General features: G+C 38.6%; 1 protein-coding gene across 1 annotated transcript; it reads left to right on the top strand.

The window, feature by feature from the left end:
• The first annotated feature begins 1,286 nt into the window (after positions 1-1,286).
• Positions 1,287-18,740, top strand: cul2 (cullin 2). The gene is made up of 21 exons (XM_074693942.1): positions 1,287-1,576; positions 3,481-3,619; positions 4,005-4,107; positions 4,229-4,323; positions 8,395-8,500; positions 8,894-8,976; positions 9,255-9,351; positions 9,485-9,595; positions 11,234-11,396; positions 11,520-11,644; positions 12,823-12,930; positions 13,111-13,170; positions 13,274-13,402; positions 13,634-13,720; positions 13,829-13,981; positions 16,101-16,178; positions 16,275-16,341; positions 16,425-16,627; positions 16,769-16,870; positions 16,966-17,082; positions 17,965-18,740. Exons 2-21 carry the CDS (start codon positions 3,501-3,503, stop codon positions 18,094-18,096), a joined length of 2,238 nt encoding a protein of 745 aa, XP_074550043.1. The 5' UTR covers positions 1,287-1,576; positions 3,481-3,500; the 3' UTR covers positions 18,097-18,740.

Consider the following 18,740-nt stretch of genomic DNA (forward strand, 5'->3'; position numbering starts at 1 on the left):
CACACACACACACACACACACACAGTATCTATCTATCTATCTATCTATCTATATATATATATATATATATATATATATATATATATATATATATATATATATATATATATATTACAGCCTACTAAATCTCAGCAACCGTTTCTTTCCTACACCTATTTATATTATCACCCTATCACACTCAATTCAGTTATGGATAATAAAATAACATTGAATTAAATTAATAAAAATGAAAACAACAACAGTGTGAGTGTAAAGTAAAAGTGTTAAGTCTTCAGAGTTGAGAAGAAAAAATTTTTTTTCTAGTAGTTAGGTTTGGTTTGCTGTAGATGAGCTAGTCCTGATAGAAAGCACGCGCATCTGGCCATTTTACATCTGTTGTCCCGGACGGAAAGATTCGAAAGCCCTACTTTTATATCGAGAATAAATGCAGAAGTAAATGACAGTTTCCACACATAAAAGACAGTATAAAACACCTTGTGTGTATGCATTTTACAATTGTTTCACAAAGCTTATAAGTAAGTGATCACATGTTGAGATGCACAGTTTTATTGATACAACATTGATACTGACAGATACAAGTTTGAAAATTAAATTTGCTGTATTGGAAGTAATTTTAAAATTTAATCAATAAATAATAAAAAATGCCAGTTTATATGACTGATAAGGTGACCTATTATTACCATCACAAAGGACCTACTCTGAAAGTAAGAACAGAAAAGAGTTTCAGCACCAACTTAAACAACAGAGTTGAGAAGAAAAAAAAACTTTACAATTCGGTTTGCTGTAGATGAGCTAGTCCTGTGCTGACTAAAAGGGAATCCTTTTTAAAAATTTGAGGTAATAAATCAATTGAAACAAACAAAACATGGCAAGAAATAGGTTAGTCAGGTTGATGAGAAATGAAATTAAAAACATCAACAATAAATCAATAAAATCTGGTTGATAAAGCTTGCCATCAGTTAAAAAAAAATTAATGAATAAATAAATAAATAAATAAATAAATAAATAAATAAATAAATAAAAAGATCACTGAATATATTGTTATTAAATGCACATCTTCATATATGCAAAAAAAAAAAAAAAAAAAAACTTATGTCGTAACGGCAGTAAAAGACGGTCCAAAACACAGGTGTAATGCGACAGAGATTACTTCTATGTAGCGATAGCGAATAAAACAAATTAGGTCCAAATTTATCCCTCAGGACCTTTGGGACAAAAATTATCTTTTACCTGTGGTTATTTTTTCATACTCAAATCCCTCAGGGCTTTCCGTAGCTTCAGGGCGATACCATTGATACACGGGTAATCGTTTGGCTCATCTCCGTGTGCCTTCCGTGTCGTCGTCATCTTTGAATAAGCAATCAAGGATGCTTTACTTCAAATTAGATTTTTCTTAAAAAGACTTAACAACCATAGATGGTAAACGAGCGGAAACCCGATTTGCGGCTGATCGTAATGCACCCCCAAAGAATAGGGTGGTATATTCCAAGAGGTAGGGAAGACCTGTGAGTGAGCCAAATCAAGCCTGTGACAGCGGAGAAACTTGAGTTTTACAACAAATAAATACCAAACAGAGGTGAGTGCTGCTTGAAAGTCCATGCTTACCTTTAGTAACCTGTTTTGTTTAACAGCAGCACCATGTTTTTTCGAGCTGTCAGTCCAACTGTGTGGAAATTGCAAAGAAGATGACCATTTGCTAACGTTAGCAGAGCTTTCGTTAGCTTCCTGCTAGCTGCTAGCTGCTAACAGACCCCTCTGTATTAATAGGACCTGATCAGGAAGAAGGAGCATGCTAGCGACAAACAGGCTAGCTTTTTAGCTAACCATCCTATTTTGGGATTGGCATTCCGCTAGCTGGTAACCTTAACTTAGCTGAATTTATTATGAGTGTAAGAAAGCTGTTTGATAAGTTACGTTAACACTTTCCTGCAACGAACAGTCATCGGTATATGTGAAGCGGCTTGCAAGAAAACTGTGCATGATGATGTTGCAATGTTTTCTCTGACGTGAAATCAACTGGTATGAATGACGAGAAACACAGGGCCTAGCTTGTCTCACTTACAGGTAACCTGTGATTCTTCTCGTTGAGGTATAGCACTTTATATCTAGATTGATGAGGCAGACTTGATGAAAGATTGCACCGCTGCAGTAGTATTGGTACTCAACGATTAGCCAGCTGAGTTCACCGATCATAAACGTCTGGATTACCCCCTTGAACTTGGGCACAATGTCTCATCTGTTGCTATCATCGTTGTTCGAGAAGCTGTTTGGAGTCAATATTTTTTACCGATAGACTTGTATCTCTTGGTTTCTATATGTTGATTTTGCCCATTGTCTAGGTGTTCATCAGTTATGCTCATAAGTCTTGATAGGGAGCATGCACATCTGGCCATTTTACATCTGTTGTTCCGGACAGAAAGATTCGAAAGCCCTACTTTTATACAAAGAAGAAATACAGAAGTAAATGACAGTTTCCACACATAAAAGACAGTATAAAACACCTTGTGTGTATGCTTTTTACAATTGTTTTACAAAGCTTATAAGTAAGTGATCACATGTTGGGATGCACAGTTTTATTGATACAACATTGATACTGACAGATACAAGTTTGATAATTGCATTTGCAGAATTTGAAGTAATTTTAAAATTTAATCAATAAATAAGAAAAAAATGCGAGTATTTATGACTGATAAGGTGACCTATAAATTATACCATCACAAAGGACCTTGACACTCTGAAAGTAAGAACAAAAAAGGCATCAGCACCAACTTAAACCTGTCTGCAGCTTCCGTCTTAGTCTTTCAGCAGCAAGGAAATTTAACTAAAGGGTGAAGAGTTCAACAAAAACATCATTGAAGTCTTCACTTTTGATACTCAGCCTTTCACCGTCAAAAATGATGAAGGTTTCGGCAGGCTGGTGTACTTGTGTTTTTATTATTATTATTATTATTATTATTATTATTATTATTATTATTATTATTATTATGTTATTATTATTTCAAAAAGTGGTATCAGCATAAATCAAATATCATGTGTACCCAAACCTTTGACTGTATTGCCTTGTACTGGGCATCAGCACTATATTGTATCCAATGTGAAAAGTACCCATCTGTACTTAAAAGTACCAAATCTTGCTGCCATTAAACCTGCTGATTGCTTAAAAGCAGTATTCTTCAACTGATTTGCTTATCTTGTTCGTATTACTTCTGCAGCGGGACACTTGACTTGAGCAGCAGTGGGGTATCACATCACTTAACTTTTGTATCTTTCCCTTGGTTTTCTTGCTTTAAATTTTAGCATTGATGGTTCCGCAAGAGCGTGTATATGGTGATACAGGTTTGCTTGAGCTATCCAAAGTGCTGGGTGGTTAGGGAATCAAAATAACATGTGAAAATGAAACTGAAGCCAGCAGTTTATGTTTATTATCCAACTCTTACTCACTCTCACTTCTGTATTCATGTGCTTCTTTCTTTTTGTCAGGCTGAAAGAGAAACTGTACAATGTCCTTAAAGCCGCGGGTGGTGGACTTTGACGAGACATGGAACAAGCTACTGACGACAATCAAGGCCGTTGTGATGCTCGACTATGTGGAGAGAGCCACATGGAATGATAGGTTCTCGTATCCTTTGTCGGTGTAGCTGCATATAGAAAACGTAATTACAGTCAAGACTCTTGATAAACTGTATGAGCAGGGATTATGGATAAGATATCACACAGCTGTTCGTGACAGAGAACAGGTGCCGGTTTTCTTAGGGCCTTATTTGATTTTGTTTGCACATTAAGGTGTAAACATAAAGATTTATTATGTTCTAGGCTTTAGAAATAAAGAGCGAGAAATGCACTGAATAGATAACATGTCTAATGCGTCAGTGTCAAAGAGAAGTTCTCAGTTCAGGCAAATCCTTTCTGTATAGCAACAGCCAAACACTATATATTTGTTATCTGTGTGTTTACATCATCTCCACAATGATGTGTTCACTGTTTTTCCTGAACTCTAACATCAGGGACATTTATGCCTTGTGTGTTGCCTACCCAGAGCCTTTGGGTGAACGATTATACACAGAGACCAAGGTGTTTCTTGAGAACCATGTCCGACAGTTGTACAAGGTAAATGATCATTGAAACTCTTCAGCACCTGGTTAAAAAGAATCTGCAAAGACAATATTCATTATTTTTGATAATACTCCCTCTTACGAAAGTGTCTTCTGTCTGTGTGTGTGTGTTATAGAAAGTCTTGGAATCAGAGGAGAAGGTTTTAGTGATGTACCACAGATACTGGGACGAGTACAGCAAAGGAGCTGACTACATGGATTGCTTGTACCGGTAAGACTGCTGCCTGTTATGCATTTCCTCTCTGGTTTATTTATACAATAAATACAGTATCAGTGAATTACTCTTCTTAGTTTTCCCTTGGGCACAAGATTCTTGTTCCATAGCAGTGTATGGCATTTCATTTGTTTTTATCTGAGCATATGCTGTAGCTGTTCCTTAAAATATACAAGCACAATTTAAAGCAGAGGATTTAATCCAAAGCAGCTGTCAGTCAGTGTGTTGGCTCTGTCGAGAAAGCATTATATTTCAGGGTGCTCTAATTCAATCAATTACTGTAATATGCCAGAGCACAGTTTCTGTATGCCTTAAATATTACCTTAGAAATTGCTGCGTAAAGTGCCAGTGGGCATCTGATGTGTCCTGATTTATACTAAATCAATACTGCCTTGGAAAGCTACAGATCTATTTTTATGTGTACTTCCCACCAGACTGTCTCTGCATTCATGTCTTTGTAATTTACTATGTCACTGTAAGTGAGGGAGAGAAAGAAAAGGACACAGTTGGCTTTAGTGATGACATAGCAGTGTTCAGTTCTTAATATAGAAGAGTGTAGCATGTTATCCTCAGCTGATGTCTGTGGGAATGCATGCTGTATGTTTGCATCCTGTCAAACATAAATCTTCGTGTAGGGGGAGGTTAGACTAGAGCACTGGCTGAATCAAAACAGGCAGTTAAAGCCTTCACTCTAGAGTCTGCTTGAAAGGCTTCATGGTTAATGTGCTGGACTTTACACCAGCTGTAAATGAGCTATCATTTAATCTATTAACTCATGTTTCTTCTGCTCGTTGTGTGTCAAAGTTGACTGTAAGAAAGGAATCAGGCAGAGTGTGATTTGTACACTGCTGACAGAGAAATACGCACAGCTGCAAAAACTACACATCACATCAGCTAGAAGACACTACAGCCATCAAAACAATGGCGTCAGTCTTTCTGGTTCTCTGTCCTGCTTTGAACTACCTCCTTGCCTCCTTTGAAAAATGTTGAAACACAGCAGATAAGTGTAGAAACACTTCTGTAGTGCACACATTTCAACATCCGCGCAGCTCTCATCAATTTGATTCAGCACTTAAGAGTATTCGTCACTGATGCCTCATAAGTATTCCAGAGAAACAGACACAGTCTTCTCTTAAAGCTGCCTTTTAGCTTCAACATCAGACAACACGATTACTCTATCTGCTGACTGCTCAGCACTGAGCTTGTAGTGTGCAGTGATAATATCAGAGCGTCTGCCGGAAACTGCTACCCACAATGGGTTAATGAGAGCGATGAAACACAACCTTACAATAAATGTGTGGGCAGTAGAACCCAAACAATGTGCTAAAGTGCAGTCTGGAGCCGCAGGGTGGGAGTTATAGCTCATGGTGACTTTTACTTCTTTGTGTCTTTTTACATGACAGGGTATTTAATTTACACCTGAGGTAATCCTGAGCTGCTAGTATTAACACAGAACCAACGTGTCTCCTTGTAAGAGTTAGGATGACTAAAATGCAACTTAGCCACATAGTTCACCTCAAACCACAAACCAAAAAGACAATTCAAACATGTTGTAAAATTAGTCAGTTAAAACACTGACAACAGCTCTTAACTCAAAGAGCACATTCTCCCCATTATCACACACTTACTTTAAGTACACTCACAGTAAGGTTTTGAGTTTTAAATGGTTCATTGTTTCCCCATAAAGTTTGCAGGATTTACTTAATAGATGAGATTACTTCAGCATAAGAGCAACACATCTTCAGTTGATGACTTACTTGAAGGAAACGACCAAAAAGAGCAGCAATTTGCTCAACTTTTGTGTTTCTCTCTATGAATGTAAATAAATATTCAGACTTGTTTAAAAAAAGTATACTTTTGCAATAATCATTGTTTCGTTGTATGTAGTTTTATTGTTTTTTTCTGGTCGTTCATCAATCTGTCTCCTTGTTCCTGTACAGCCATGATACTAAGAAAAGGTTACACACGTACACAGGGAGGTCTTCAGCTAAACTTTTGTCAGCAGCATGTTTATTGTAATAAATGATAATAAGCAAGATTTTATAACAAATGCACAAGCGATGAAGCCTGGATTAGAAAACGGATCATGTTCTCTTTTCTAAGTGCTGTTTGTATGTTTACTGTAAACAAGTGAAGCAGAATTTACACCAACCTCCATATTAATGATTGAATAACTTGACAAGTTGTACTCATAACTGGCTAGTGTTTGTCAGTAAAAAATGCTATTTGTCATTAATTGATGGCTACATTAAATAGGGATGGGTACCTTTCACATTTGAAATGATGGGATACCAATGTCTAGTACCTGGCAATTGGTACCAGTACTCAACAGTTCCAATTTTTGGTACTTTTGTGTGTGTTTATGGGTAAATAAATATTAATTTGTTTAATAATAAAATCTCAAAGTTTTCTAATTTACCATTTTTATTTCTCTCTACATATACTTGCAATGCTGTGTTCATGTCCAGCATTGAAAACCGCCTACTCTTCCACTCCCTCACCAGGGTGTCTGCAGGGTCTTAAAAAGTATTAAAAGTTGATAAATCAATTTTGTGAAAATTAAGGCCCTTAAAAAGTCTTAATTGTGGCTTTATGAGGTTTTAAATTTTATAGGTATTTAAGCTTTGACTCCAAAAATATCCATGAGTACTTATTTTCCCCTTGTCCCCTGATTGGGACGTCAAACATTCAGCTGATAAAGTTATAAAATAGAATAGAATAGAGTAGAATAGAATTACTTTATTGATCCAAAACTGGGAAATTGTTGTGTTAACTGCAGAAATTAATAGAGTCAGTAGAAAAATAAAAAAATGAAAAAATAAAATAAAATAAACACAAAGACGCGAGTTACAATACGATACAGCGATAAAGACTCTGAGAGGTATATACACCAGCTATAAATCAATGTTGCTACAAGTTTTAAAAAGAGAAATTAAATACAACATTAAAGCAATTCACACAATCTCAGGCACATGTCCTAAATTTTGAAAATGATAAATATTATCCTTTTTTTTTTTAGCAAGTTGGCCTTTAATAACTGCTGTTTCTTGTTGTGGGAGTGTCGATAAACCTGCCTTTAGTTTCATTTGTTCTTTCAAGCTTTATTCCTTCTCAGCTTACATAAGTTCTGTAAAAGTGCAAACTATAACTGTGAAAGAGTGGTAGCCAACAACAACTTAAATTTGCGATAAAGTCATTGAACCTTTTGAAAGGTTTTTTTAAAAAGTCTTAAAAAGGTATTGAAATCAACCTCAGGATTTTAGCACATACCCTGCTCACAGTCACAAGGGTGTGTTTAGGTACCAAAATATGGTACCATTTGATGTTACGTGAATCAGTACTCAGTACTACCGATGGAAATCGGTCAGTCCTTTATTCGGTACCCATCCCTAACAATAATTTTATTATTTCATGTGTTCAGGTGATATTTTAGGAATAATAATGATTTTAGATTTGTTTTTAATTAGCTGATTTCATTTTTATTAAACTGATTTAATGATGTGTTTGAAAAGTTAACAAAACTCAGTTACTCAGCTTACGTACATCTGTTGACTCACCAGTGAATTTCCCTTAAGCCGTGAAGCTGACTCGCAGAAATACTACATCCATAAACTGTAGATGGTGCAATGATTAACCCCCTTTTTCCTGGAATGTCTGGTGAAATCACCTCCCGCTATTCTGTGAACTGAGACTTCCAAATAAGTAGCAGCACATCATCTGTAAATGTGCCAAGTGTTACTCAGGTCTGTCCTTTATCTTATCAGTAAAAGTAAAATCACATAAATCATGGACACACTGGGCTTAAAGCTGAGACTCCACTGCCACAGTGTAAGTGACGACAGTGAAATCTCAGAATGAGAGTCTAACAAAAGCTGAATGAGCCTCCTTGATTGAATCCAGGCTGCAAGTGGTGACCCCCTATAGTGCTTTGGCCTAAGTGTCTCTTGACCTGTGCGCACTCACACACACACACACACACTCTCTCTTTCTGTCCCACTAACACATGACATCTCCTCTTGACGTACTTTGTGGTTGAGCTTCTTGACCACCTGCCTCTTTTTGTTTCAGGTATCTCAACACTCAGTTCATCAAGAAGAACAAACTAACAGAAGCAGACCTGCAGTACGGCTACGGGGGAGTGGACATGAACGAGCCGCTTATGGAGATCGGAGAGGTACTCGCACATTTAGTTCTCCTCATTGATGAAGAAAAGTTTCCTCCGTCTTGATACTTCATCATACACTGGAGTCTGTATAGATTTAAAGATATATATATGAAAATGTGCAAGGAAGGTGATCAAGAGATTACCAGAAATTAATTTCAGGGACCAAGGTCTGTTTACAGTTTAGTGATTATGTGATTAAAATGTATAAAGTACACTGGTGAAAAGAAGATAATAATAATTTCAAGGACTGTTTACTCATTTTGAGTGGTAGTTATTATGATGTACATTTATGTAGGGTAGCACAATAACAAACCACAAACTATGCTTTACAATGAGAGAAGAAGGATGCTGTTTGAGTAACTGTCACGCCTAATTGATGTTGCCTTTTATTTGCTGTTGCAGTTGGCGCTCGATATGTGGAGGAGGCTTATGATCGAGCCCCTTCAGGCTGTCCTCATCCGGATGTTGCTGAATGAAATCAAAAAGTACATTTTTCACACATTTTCTGAATCATCAGGTTCAGGAAATCATGACTGGTTGTGTTTTGTTTTGTTTTGTTTTGTTTTGTTGTTTTCTTGTTATCGTAGCTGTCAGATGATTTATTGCTAATTGTCATAACTTAAAGAGCAAATCTCCTGTCTTGGGCATTGTTGTATTAGTATATTTTCTACTGTGGAAGCAGGATTCAACCCAAACTTAATATTCTCTCCACAGTACTAATCATTTCATTGTTCATTAAAATAAGCTTGTCTCTGTCTAACAGTGATCGCTGTGGCGAGAACCCCAACCAGAAGGTAATCCACGGGGTCATCAACTCCTTTGTTCATGTTGAACAGTACAAGAAGAAGTTTCCACTTAAGGTGAGACATTAGATAATAGACTAAATTACTTTGAGTTTTTTTAAAGAACATTTCTGCAGCAGGCGTGCTTTAATCTTTCTATGTCAGTAAATACTTCCCCCCGTACATCCTGTGTCTTCATTCTGTCTTGCAGTTTTATCAGGAAAACTTTGAAGGGCCATTTCTGGTGAAAACAGGAGAGTATTACAAACAGGAAGCCTCCAATCTACTGCAAGAATCCAACTGCTCACAGTATATGGAGAAGGTAGGAGAGATGGACTGATAACACAAGTATGTGCATGCCGTGTAAGTCAGAGCAGCCATGTGAGCAGAGGGGCTGAATCCATCTGTAATGCACACACAGAAGTTAACCCAGCTGCTCTGCTTAGGGCTGTGCTGGAGGTTTTGAAGGATAACTTTGTGATTCTCGCTCGGTTTGAGGGTGACAGTTTCTGTGTTTACAGAAACACTCATGCTGTACACTGACCCAGAGTGTGTGTGTGTGTTCATCTGAACTGTCAGGTCATGTCAGTCCTCTCCTCTGACATAAGAGTTTTAATCCCTGTATTAGTGCTGCTATTACCCCGCTAAGGCAGACTCCACAGACCCCTGTATAACCTCTCTCTGTGTCTCACATCTCCCATGCTGGCAATAATCTGATCCTCCGATAGTTTTATCCCCCCACCCTGCAAACAGGATCATCGGTAAAGCCTTACTGAGACATTAGAGCATGATGTGATATGACTACAGCACACCCGGTGGTAAAGTTCAGTCCCTTTCTGCCTTCACTCACTCCGACACTGCACCTTATCTGACCCACTTAGTGTGAACGTGTGTTTTTGTCTGCGTTTACGTGCAGGGAGGCATGCTGCATGCCAAGGGTTTAATGGAAAAGTGTAGGAGACAACCTGGTTTGTGTGAGAAAGTATCAACTGTTGATTAACCCTAGGAGGGAAATGGTCCATGATAATTTGTTTATTTTTATTTTCTGTTTCAGTGCTTTCAGTTTAGTCATCGGTCTATTCTTTAGATTACAGCGTCAACTAGAAAAGCACTGAGAGTGCAGACCTCCACCAAGCATATTGTGATTGTCACCAACACTTAAGTCCTACTTTAATGTTATACTCCCTTTCAGCAGACTGTCTGCTACAATTTGGTGTTAGTTGCAGGTTTGAACGATAATTTGTTACTTGACAGTGTTGAAAATCATGTATCCAGGGTATTGGCAGGATCTGGATCGTACCTTTACATCTGTCAGAAATTATGGTGACCTTGTCTTGTATTGTTTTGCAAATCAATCCGACCATTTATCATTGAGTTACATACACATATGGTGAAAACGGTCCTGTCTTGCAATGATAAAGAACCCTTTAAAAATATCCTGGATCCAGACCCTGATCCACATCACCTCCAAAACTTAATCACTTCTTCCTTATCTCAGTTTGAACAGTTCCTGAAAATTTCATCCAGATCGGTTTATACTTTTTGAGTTATGTTGCTCACAGACAATAACCTCCTTGTCGGAGGTAATAAGCTTATCTACAATCAAAAAAATGTCTATCTATAAGTAAATTTAAAAATGAAAGTCATACATTTGTTTGAAATTCAGATGTAAAAAACATAAAAAGGCTGATTAATAAACCACAGTTCAAGTTTTTACCAGACATATTGTAACATATAAAAAAGATTGCATTGTTCTTTGAATCAGACAACCTACAATCCTGTCTACTCAACCACATCACCTAATTGAAATGTGTTTATCAAAGGTGCAGTTGGGTTACTTGTGTTACAGTAAATTATTCATAGGCTAAATTCAAAATGTAAAAAATATCTGACTACTTTTTAAAACATGCAATTTTTTCTAATTTTTGTGTTATATTTTCTCTGTCTTTGCCCGTTTCAGGTTTTAGGGAGGTTGAAAGATGAAGAGATGAGATGTCGGAAGTACCTGCACCCCAGCTCATACGCCAAAGTCATCCATGAATGCCAGCAGAGGATGGTGGCAGATCACCTTCAGTTCCTGCACGGAGAGTGTCAGAGCATCATCCGGCAAGAGAAGAGAGACGGTGAGTCCATCGCAGCCCAGTCTTAACTCGTTAACCTGTAGGCCTGATATTTTCTGTTGTACATTCAGTCAGTGGAAACAAACTAAGTGTCCTGATGTGTTTCTATCTTTGTTTTTTCTGCAGACATGGCCAACATGTACACCTTGTTGCGAGCAGTGTCTAACGGGCTTCCCCACATGATCCAGGAACTTCAGGTCCACATCCACAATGAGGGCATCCGAGGCACCAGTAACCTCTCTCAGGAAAACGTGAGTCCTCAAACACACATTCAAAAACCTGTACACAGAGCAGAGGTTTTTCAAGATGCTCTGCTTTTTTAGAGAGCAGATTTAATCTTGTTTCTTTTTTTTTCTGTGAGCAATGAAAACACGTTCGGGGACCACATCTTTGTGGGATTAAGCTTTCATTACAGGTTATTGCACTGCTGCTTGATTTGTTATTTGTGTTAAGTTACAAGTTTACTCCAGCTCAGTTTTTGTTTGGTTTATAATATCTTTGGGTTAAAACAGTTTCTTGAGTATGGATGCAGTACCAGTGAAAAAAAACAATAAACCCATTAGGATACTAAGATGATAAGAAAAATCTCCTTGTTGATTTTTTGATTATATTGACAAAGTTCCCACAGTCCTCTCTGTCTGTCATAATGAGAAGGAAAATGACTTTTTTGATTGTTCTTAGATCATAATCATAAAGGACATGTCATACAGCAACATTTAAGTTTACTTTTTCATGTATGTAATTTTTTAAACAGGATGAGACGTTTTTTTCATAACCCTGTTTATTCTCTAGTCACATAAACCTGGAAATCTGTTGCAGTTTCCATTCTGTTTGACCCCATTTCTTTAGGTCACGCTCAATTTACCCCCTGGTATGGTTACAGTGTTTCGACTTGCTTTTAGTACAGGAGTAGTTATCGCTGTTTCATATCTCATATCTCACTGCAGACAGAATTGCTCTGATGTGGGCAGTAACCCTGGCTGATCATCAGAAACACATTGCATGAAGCTGACACAGCATCTCATCACCTGACCACAGTGTTGTTTCACACACGTCAATAAAACCTGCAAAATAAAGGAAGAAAAGTTTTCATAATGACAAAACTGGTGACTGAGGTTTTTTTTTTTACTAGAAAGATGATTTAAGTGAAGGTTGATTGAAGTGTAGATTTCCTTTTCACACTCAGTACATGTCTGTTTTCTAAAATGTTTTGCTGAGTGTACCATTTGCTTTTGTGTCAGAGGGGATTTTCTTTGATCAGTCAAATGTCTGCTGTGTTTGAACCCCAGTGTGGTATGAGCGTTTGCAGCTAAGAAAAGCAAGACAGAAGTTAATTTAGCCGAGTAAAGGCATGAAGAAATGCTGCAGTAGAGCCCCGAAAGACTTATTTTTTTAAAAAGTTGTCACATTTGTTGATGTTTCTCTCCAGATGCCAACCCTGTTTGTGGAGTCAGTTCTGGAGGTTCACAGTAAATTTGTTCAGCTCATAAACACAGTTCTAAACGGAGATCAGCACTTCATGAGCGCACTTGATAAGGTAATAAACTTCAGCTTCTCATAACTAATTTATGATCTGCTGATAAAAGTCAGTGGCTTAAATGTTGTTAAAAGTTACTTCTTCCGGTTAAACCTCCCTTAAACTATATAACCATATTTTTACATGTGATAAAATAAGGGGTTTGTGACTGAACCTCTTCTTGTGGTATCTTTTTCTCAGGCTCTGACGTCTGTGGTGAACTTCAGGGAGCCAAAGTCCATCTGTAAAGCCCCTGAACTTGTAAGTACACACACACACTCACACACACAAGCACTTCCACACATACTGTGTGACACACACAGCACCCTGACCTGGTCATGTCCCTCCCGGTGTCTCCATGCAGCTGGCTAAATACTGTGACAATCTTCTGAAAAAGTCTGCAAAGGGAATGACGGAGAACGAGGTGGAGGACAAGCTGACGAGCTTCATCACAGTGTTCAAATACATAGATGACAAGGACATCTTTCAAAAGGTGACAGCAGCTCTCCTGATGCTGCCTTACATAACAAAGAGGCTGTGTTTTACAAATATCCTTTAATGTGTTGATGCACAGTCCTGGTTCTGTGGCTAAAATAGTTTGAGGGATCATAGTGCATCCATTTTTAGTTTCCTCATTTGTGAAACTCAAAATACTCTGCTTTGAACAGAAGTTGTCTGAAGGGTCGGCTTGTTTTCAATCCCTGATTTTCTTTGTTTTCTACAGTTTTATGCCAGAATGTTAGCAAAGCGGTTAATACATGGTTTATCATTGTCGATGGACTCAGAAGAAGCCATGATCAACAAACTAAAGGTAAACCAAACTAAACATTAACGTGCAATATGAAAGGTTTTTCTTTCCTGCTCTTATTTTTTCCTGATAAGGCTCTTTTTAAACTCTCTGTCCTCCTTGTTTCTGCAGCAAGCCTGTGGCTATGAGTTCACGAGCAAACTCCACAGAATGTACACAGACATGAGTGTGAGTGCCGACCTCAACAACAAGTTCAACAATTTCATCAAGACACAGGAGACGGTGGTGGACCTGGGCATCAGCTTCCAGATCTATGTATTACAGGTATGAGGGAGCATCAAAGACCCAAGAATTTTCTTTGTGAAGACATTCCAGCAGAGTCACATTATTTTACCAGGGACATAGGGGATGATTTTTCGACCAGATTTGCCTCAGCCATCAGAGGGCATGACCTGATTTAGGGCTCATTATAACCTACTATTTGTCCAAATAATCCTCAGGTGTCTGGGCCTCCCCAGCCTGGGAGGTTAAATTTTCAACATGTAATATTTGTGATTCCTGGTCAGACGAGAAGAGCAGACTGGGAAGTGTCGTCAAGCCCACGTTAAAGCTCAAGAGCGTGGCAGTAAACGTAAACCTAACTGTACCCAGAGCCAAGAAGAAAACTGAAAATAAGGGCCGCTTGAGACTTGAGACCAGGATGGATGGCTGACAATGCTAATCATCGTTTGTGTTTGATCAAATTCACTGAATCATGCAACCAAGTGCCACAAACATCAAGTGTGAGGGTTGTAATGAAGGGATCATTTAGTGTGTGATCTAAAGATTGCCATTTGAAAATCACTCTGAACTGTCTTTACTATTTGTGTGGTTAAAATCTAAGTCATCAAGTGTGTGTTTGGCCTAAAACAGATTTTTTATTAACGGGCAAAATCAAACAGCCAAACACGACGGCTATCAAAAGAAGATGTTTCCTCAAAACTCTCCATTAATTCACACTGAGGTGTGCTGAAATAGGCAGAAAATTTCCTGTTGGAGATGTTTTGGTTTGCGTCCTTCAGCACCTCTGATAGTTTCCGTTATGAGCAGGAGAGAAGGCCTGTGTCTGTGGATTTTAAGTCCACTCTGAGATGAACTGGCGCTGCCTTTGGAAAAAATGAACAAGTCATCATCTGTCCTTTCTTGATTTAAAGCTCTGTTTTCCTTGTTAACTTTTTAAGCAAGTCTGGGAAATTGATTTCCTCAAGCTCACTCACTTCTCCAAAAGAAGCCTTTTTCTCTGTGATGTTTCAGGGTTTTTTTTCTTTCTCTTTTTCTAGGAGTACTAACTCCTTTGGGGATTTTTTTTACTTGCTTGATTATTTATTTATTTATATTTTAGTTTACCTCATCATAGAAAGAAATAAGGAAACTGTGTTTCATTTCTGCCCCAAGTTATAACATGGACACTAGGCGAAGCCCCAGCTTGCTGTGCATGAAGTTAGGGCCTGGTTTGAAGATTGTAGTGAACACATTATCATGTCTGTGTGTAAGGTCTACTCGAAGTTCATCATAAAGGTTTTTTTATTCCTTCTAGATGAAAGTAAGCAGTAAGCATGTCTGGTGATCACGTGAAGATGACGTGAACACATGGATCGTTTTATTCAACTGGAAGAGATGTTTGCTTTGTAGCTCATCTGAACTAGAAAAGCATGCAGAGAGCACAGAGCTTCACTAAGCATATCGTGATTGTTACCAACACTTTAGTCCTACTTTAATGTTATACTCCCTTTCAGCAGACTGTCTGCTACAAATTGGTGTTAGTTGCAGGTTTGTACGATAATTTGTTACCTGACAGAGTTGGAGATTATGATGACCCAGTACATATTTCATATTCTGGATCTTAGTATCCAGAATAGTGCTAGGATCTGGATTGGACTTTTACATCTGTCAGAAGTTATGGTGACCTTGTCTTGTATTGTTTTGCAAAGCAATCTGACCATTTATCATGGAGTTATATACACATATGGTGAAAACAGCCCTATCTCACAATGATAAGGAAATTGTTTAAAAAATTGTGGATCCAGACAGTGATCCAGATCACATCCAAAATTTAATCACGTCTTTTTTACTCAATTTTGGACCTTTCTTGAACATTTTACTTTTTTTTTTTACTTTTTGAGTTATGCTGTTAACAGACAAACAGATAAACAGACAAAGAAAGAAACAGACAAACTCTCCCAAAAACACAACCCCCTTGTTGGAGGTAATTAGTTGACCCTCTGTGACTGTTTTATACAGGTTATATTCAGTTCCCTCAAAAGAGGTGACTACATTAGTTTTAGGACGTTCTTGGTGCCAACCACATCAGTCCTGAGTTTATGTCACAGGTGTGACTGTACTGTCACCTTTTTCTCTGTTTCCTGTTCATATTTGTGATGTTGTGAAAAATGTCCTGTTGCAGGCTGGAGCCTGGCCTCTCACACACGTCCCCTCCTCCACATTCGCCATCCCCCAAGAGCTAGAGAAGAGTGTGCAGATGGTGAGTCCACAGCTGGAGCGTGTTTGTAGATAGTTCACATTCTAAAAGAGCATGTTACAAAACTAAAGATTTGTGTCTGTCCACCTTCTTCTGCAGTTTGAGTTGTTCTATAACCAGCACTTCAGTGGGAGGAAGTTAACCTGGCTACACTATCTCTGCACAGGTAGAACACACACATTTATACACACATAACGATGGGGTGAAGTGGAGTGAGGGTTAAACTTTTATCTGCTTTTCTTAAATCAGGTGAGGTGAAGATGAACTACCTGTCCAAGCCCTACGTTGCCATGGTGACCACCTACCAAATGGCTGTGCTGTTGGCCTTCAATAACAGCACGACAGTGACGTACAAAGAGCTGCAGGATGGCACCCAGATGAACGAGAAGGAGCTGCAGAAGACCATCAAGTCCCTGCTGGACGTCAAGATGCTCAACCACGACTCAGAAAAGGTCTTAGAGGTTTCATTCACAACATGTGGGATTTGATCCTCCTGTGGAGACTGTAGCCTCTCCTCTGCACCCACTGCCAGTCGTCTTGTTTGAAGCAATCACAGTTATTTAAATGTCTGACGTGTTTCTCTCTGCTCTCAGGAGGACATTGAAGTGGAGTCCACGTTTTCACTAAATATGACTTTCACCAGTAAAAGGACAAAGTTCAAGATCACAACATCGATGCAGAAAGACACACCACAGGTCAGGAAAACTGCTGTCATCTTATTAAAACCCTTATCTCTCTGTTCTTACATCTAAACAATCTTAACACTTTCACATGTCAATCTGATCCGTAGGAGATGGAGCAGACGAGGAGCGCAGTAGACGAGGACCGCAAAATGTATTTACAAGCTGCTATAGTGAGAATCATGAAGGCCCGCAAGGTGCTGCGACACAACGCCCTCATCCAGGAGGTGGGTGGAAGTCCAACAAAAACATGCAATTCATCAGTCAAATGCCTGATTTAAGTTTGTTTGCTCCACTCTGGATAATGTATGACAAGAAAAACGCATCGATTTTTTTGTATTCCTAACTTTAAAAGACTTGCTTATCAGTGAAGTCAGAGATTAGCTGCAGGTGACTCACTCATGCTGTTATGATGTAAAAAGGCTGCTGTGACGAAAAACAAAAACTCATCTCATGGCCACCAGCTCCTTGTAGTGGTATCAATCAGTTAAATATGGCAGTATTGATATGAATAAAGGAAGTATTTGATAAGAAACTTGGTTAATGTTAACAATTTTTTTTTTCATTTTAGGGGCATTTTACAGAATGGTGCATCATTGTATGATAATCTTGCAGTTTAACCAAAAATCAAAGAACTGCTGTATCATAATATCCGTTTAGATGAGCTGTAACATGCATGAGGGTCGTATTAGGAGACACCCTTTCTGTTCCCAGCCTGAGACTGCAAACATTTTGTGTTCTTGTCATTATTATCTTGATGTTTTGGGACTCAGGTGTCACCTTTTTTTTTGTTGGAAGGTGGCTGTGATGGCAGCATGTTGCCACACTCAAGCTTGAAGCACACCCTTCATTTTGGAGATGGATAATTCATTGGATAAGCTAGACATGGACAGTTGATTTGCACAAGAGTTGCCCCCTGCTGGCCATCAGAGAGAATGCATGTTGATGGCAGTATCACTATTGGAAGAGGCTGTTATTGAGCTCGAAAAAAAGAGGCTATCTAAAGAACATTGTGATGAGCATTGTGCACAAACTGTTTCAGAAGCATTACTGTCGGTTACTCTGTATTAACTCTCTAACCACTGTGTCTCAAACATCCCTCTCTGCAGGTCATCAATCAATCCAAAGCCAGGTTCAACCCAAGTATCAGCATGATCAAGAAGTGCATCGAGGTGCTCATCGACAAGCAGTACATTGAGCGGAGTCAGACCTCTGCGGACGAGTACAGCTACGTGGCGTAGGCAGGAGAGCCGAGCGAGGGAGCGCTCACACTCAAACACTCGCCTGTGAGACTGACCGGCAGAAGCAGGTTTAAAAGAAATAACAAAACAGACTCATTCATCCATTTTGGTTTTGGACTGTAGCTGTCTGCTGAGATTTTCTGCGGTGACTCAAAGCAGGACTGGTGCCTCCATCTCTGAAAACAAAACAAGGTCATAATGTCACGTCAGACGGCCAGCTAACACCTCCACACACAAGACCTTCCCCCCGACCCCACCCACTTTCTGATTTTTGAGCTGTTTACAACATCACCAGTGCCACGCACCTGTGCGTCAAACGACAAAAAGAAAATGCCTATAGCCGTTGGAGAGGAAAGAGCCGATAAACATTGAAGCCGAGACGAAATAAGAAAAAATAAGAAACCTGGGGAGAGATCCGTGGTGACATCAATGACACATTGGTGGATACACATTAAAAACATGCTTTCTTTTCTCACGTTTGCAGTTGTCGTGTGTTTATTTTTCTTTCTTTGTTAAATGTTCTGAAGTTAGGAAAAATATTGTAATAAAACTGGTATACTGACTATTGTATCTACTTTCAAATGTAAAGAAAAATGAGGTGACAAACATGATCCTGCTGCTTGTCAAATAAATAAATAAAAACA

This window comes from Halichoeres trimaculatus, unplaced genomic scaffold, assembly GCF_033239565.1.
Source record: "Halichoeres trimaculatus isolate MK-OKI-2021-1 unplaced genomic scaffold, fHalTri1.1 fHalTri1_scaffold_18, whole genome shotgun sequence".
Taxonomy (NCBI): domain Eukaryota; kingdom Metazoa; phylum Chordata; class Actinopteri; order Labriformes; family Labridae; genus Halichoeres; species Halichoeres trimaculatus.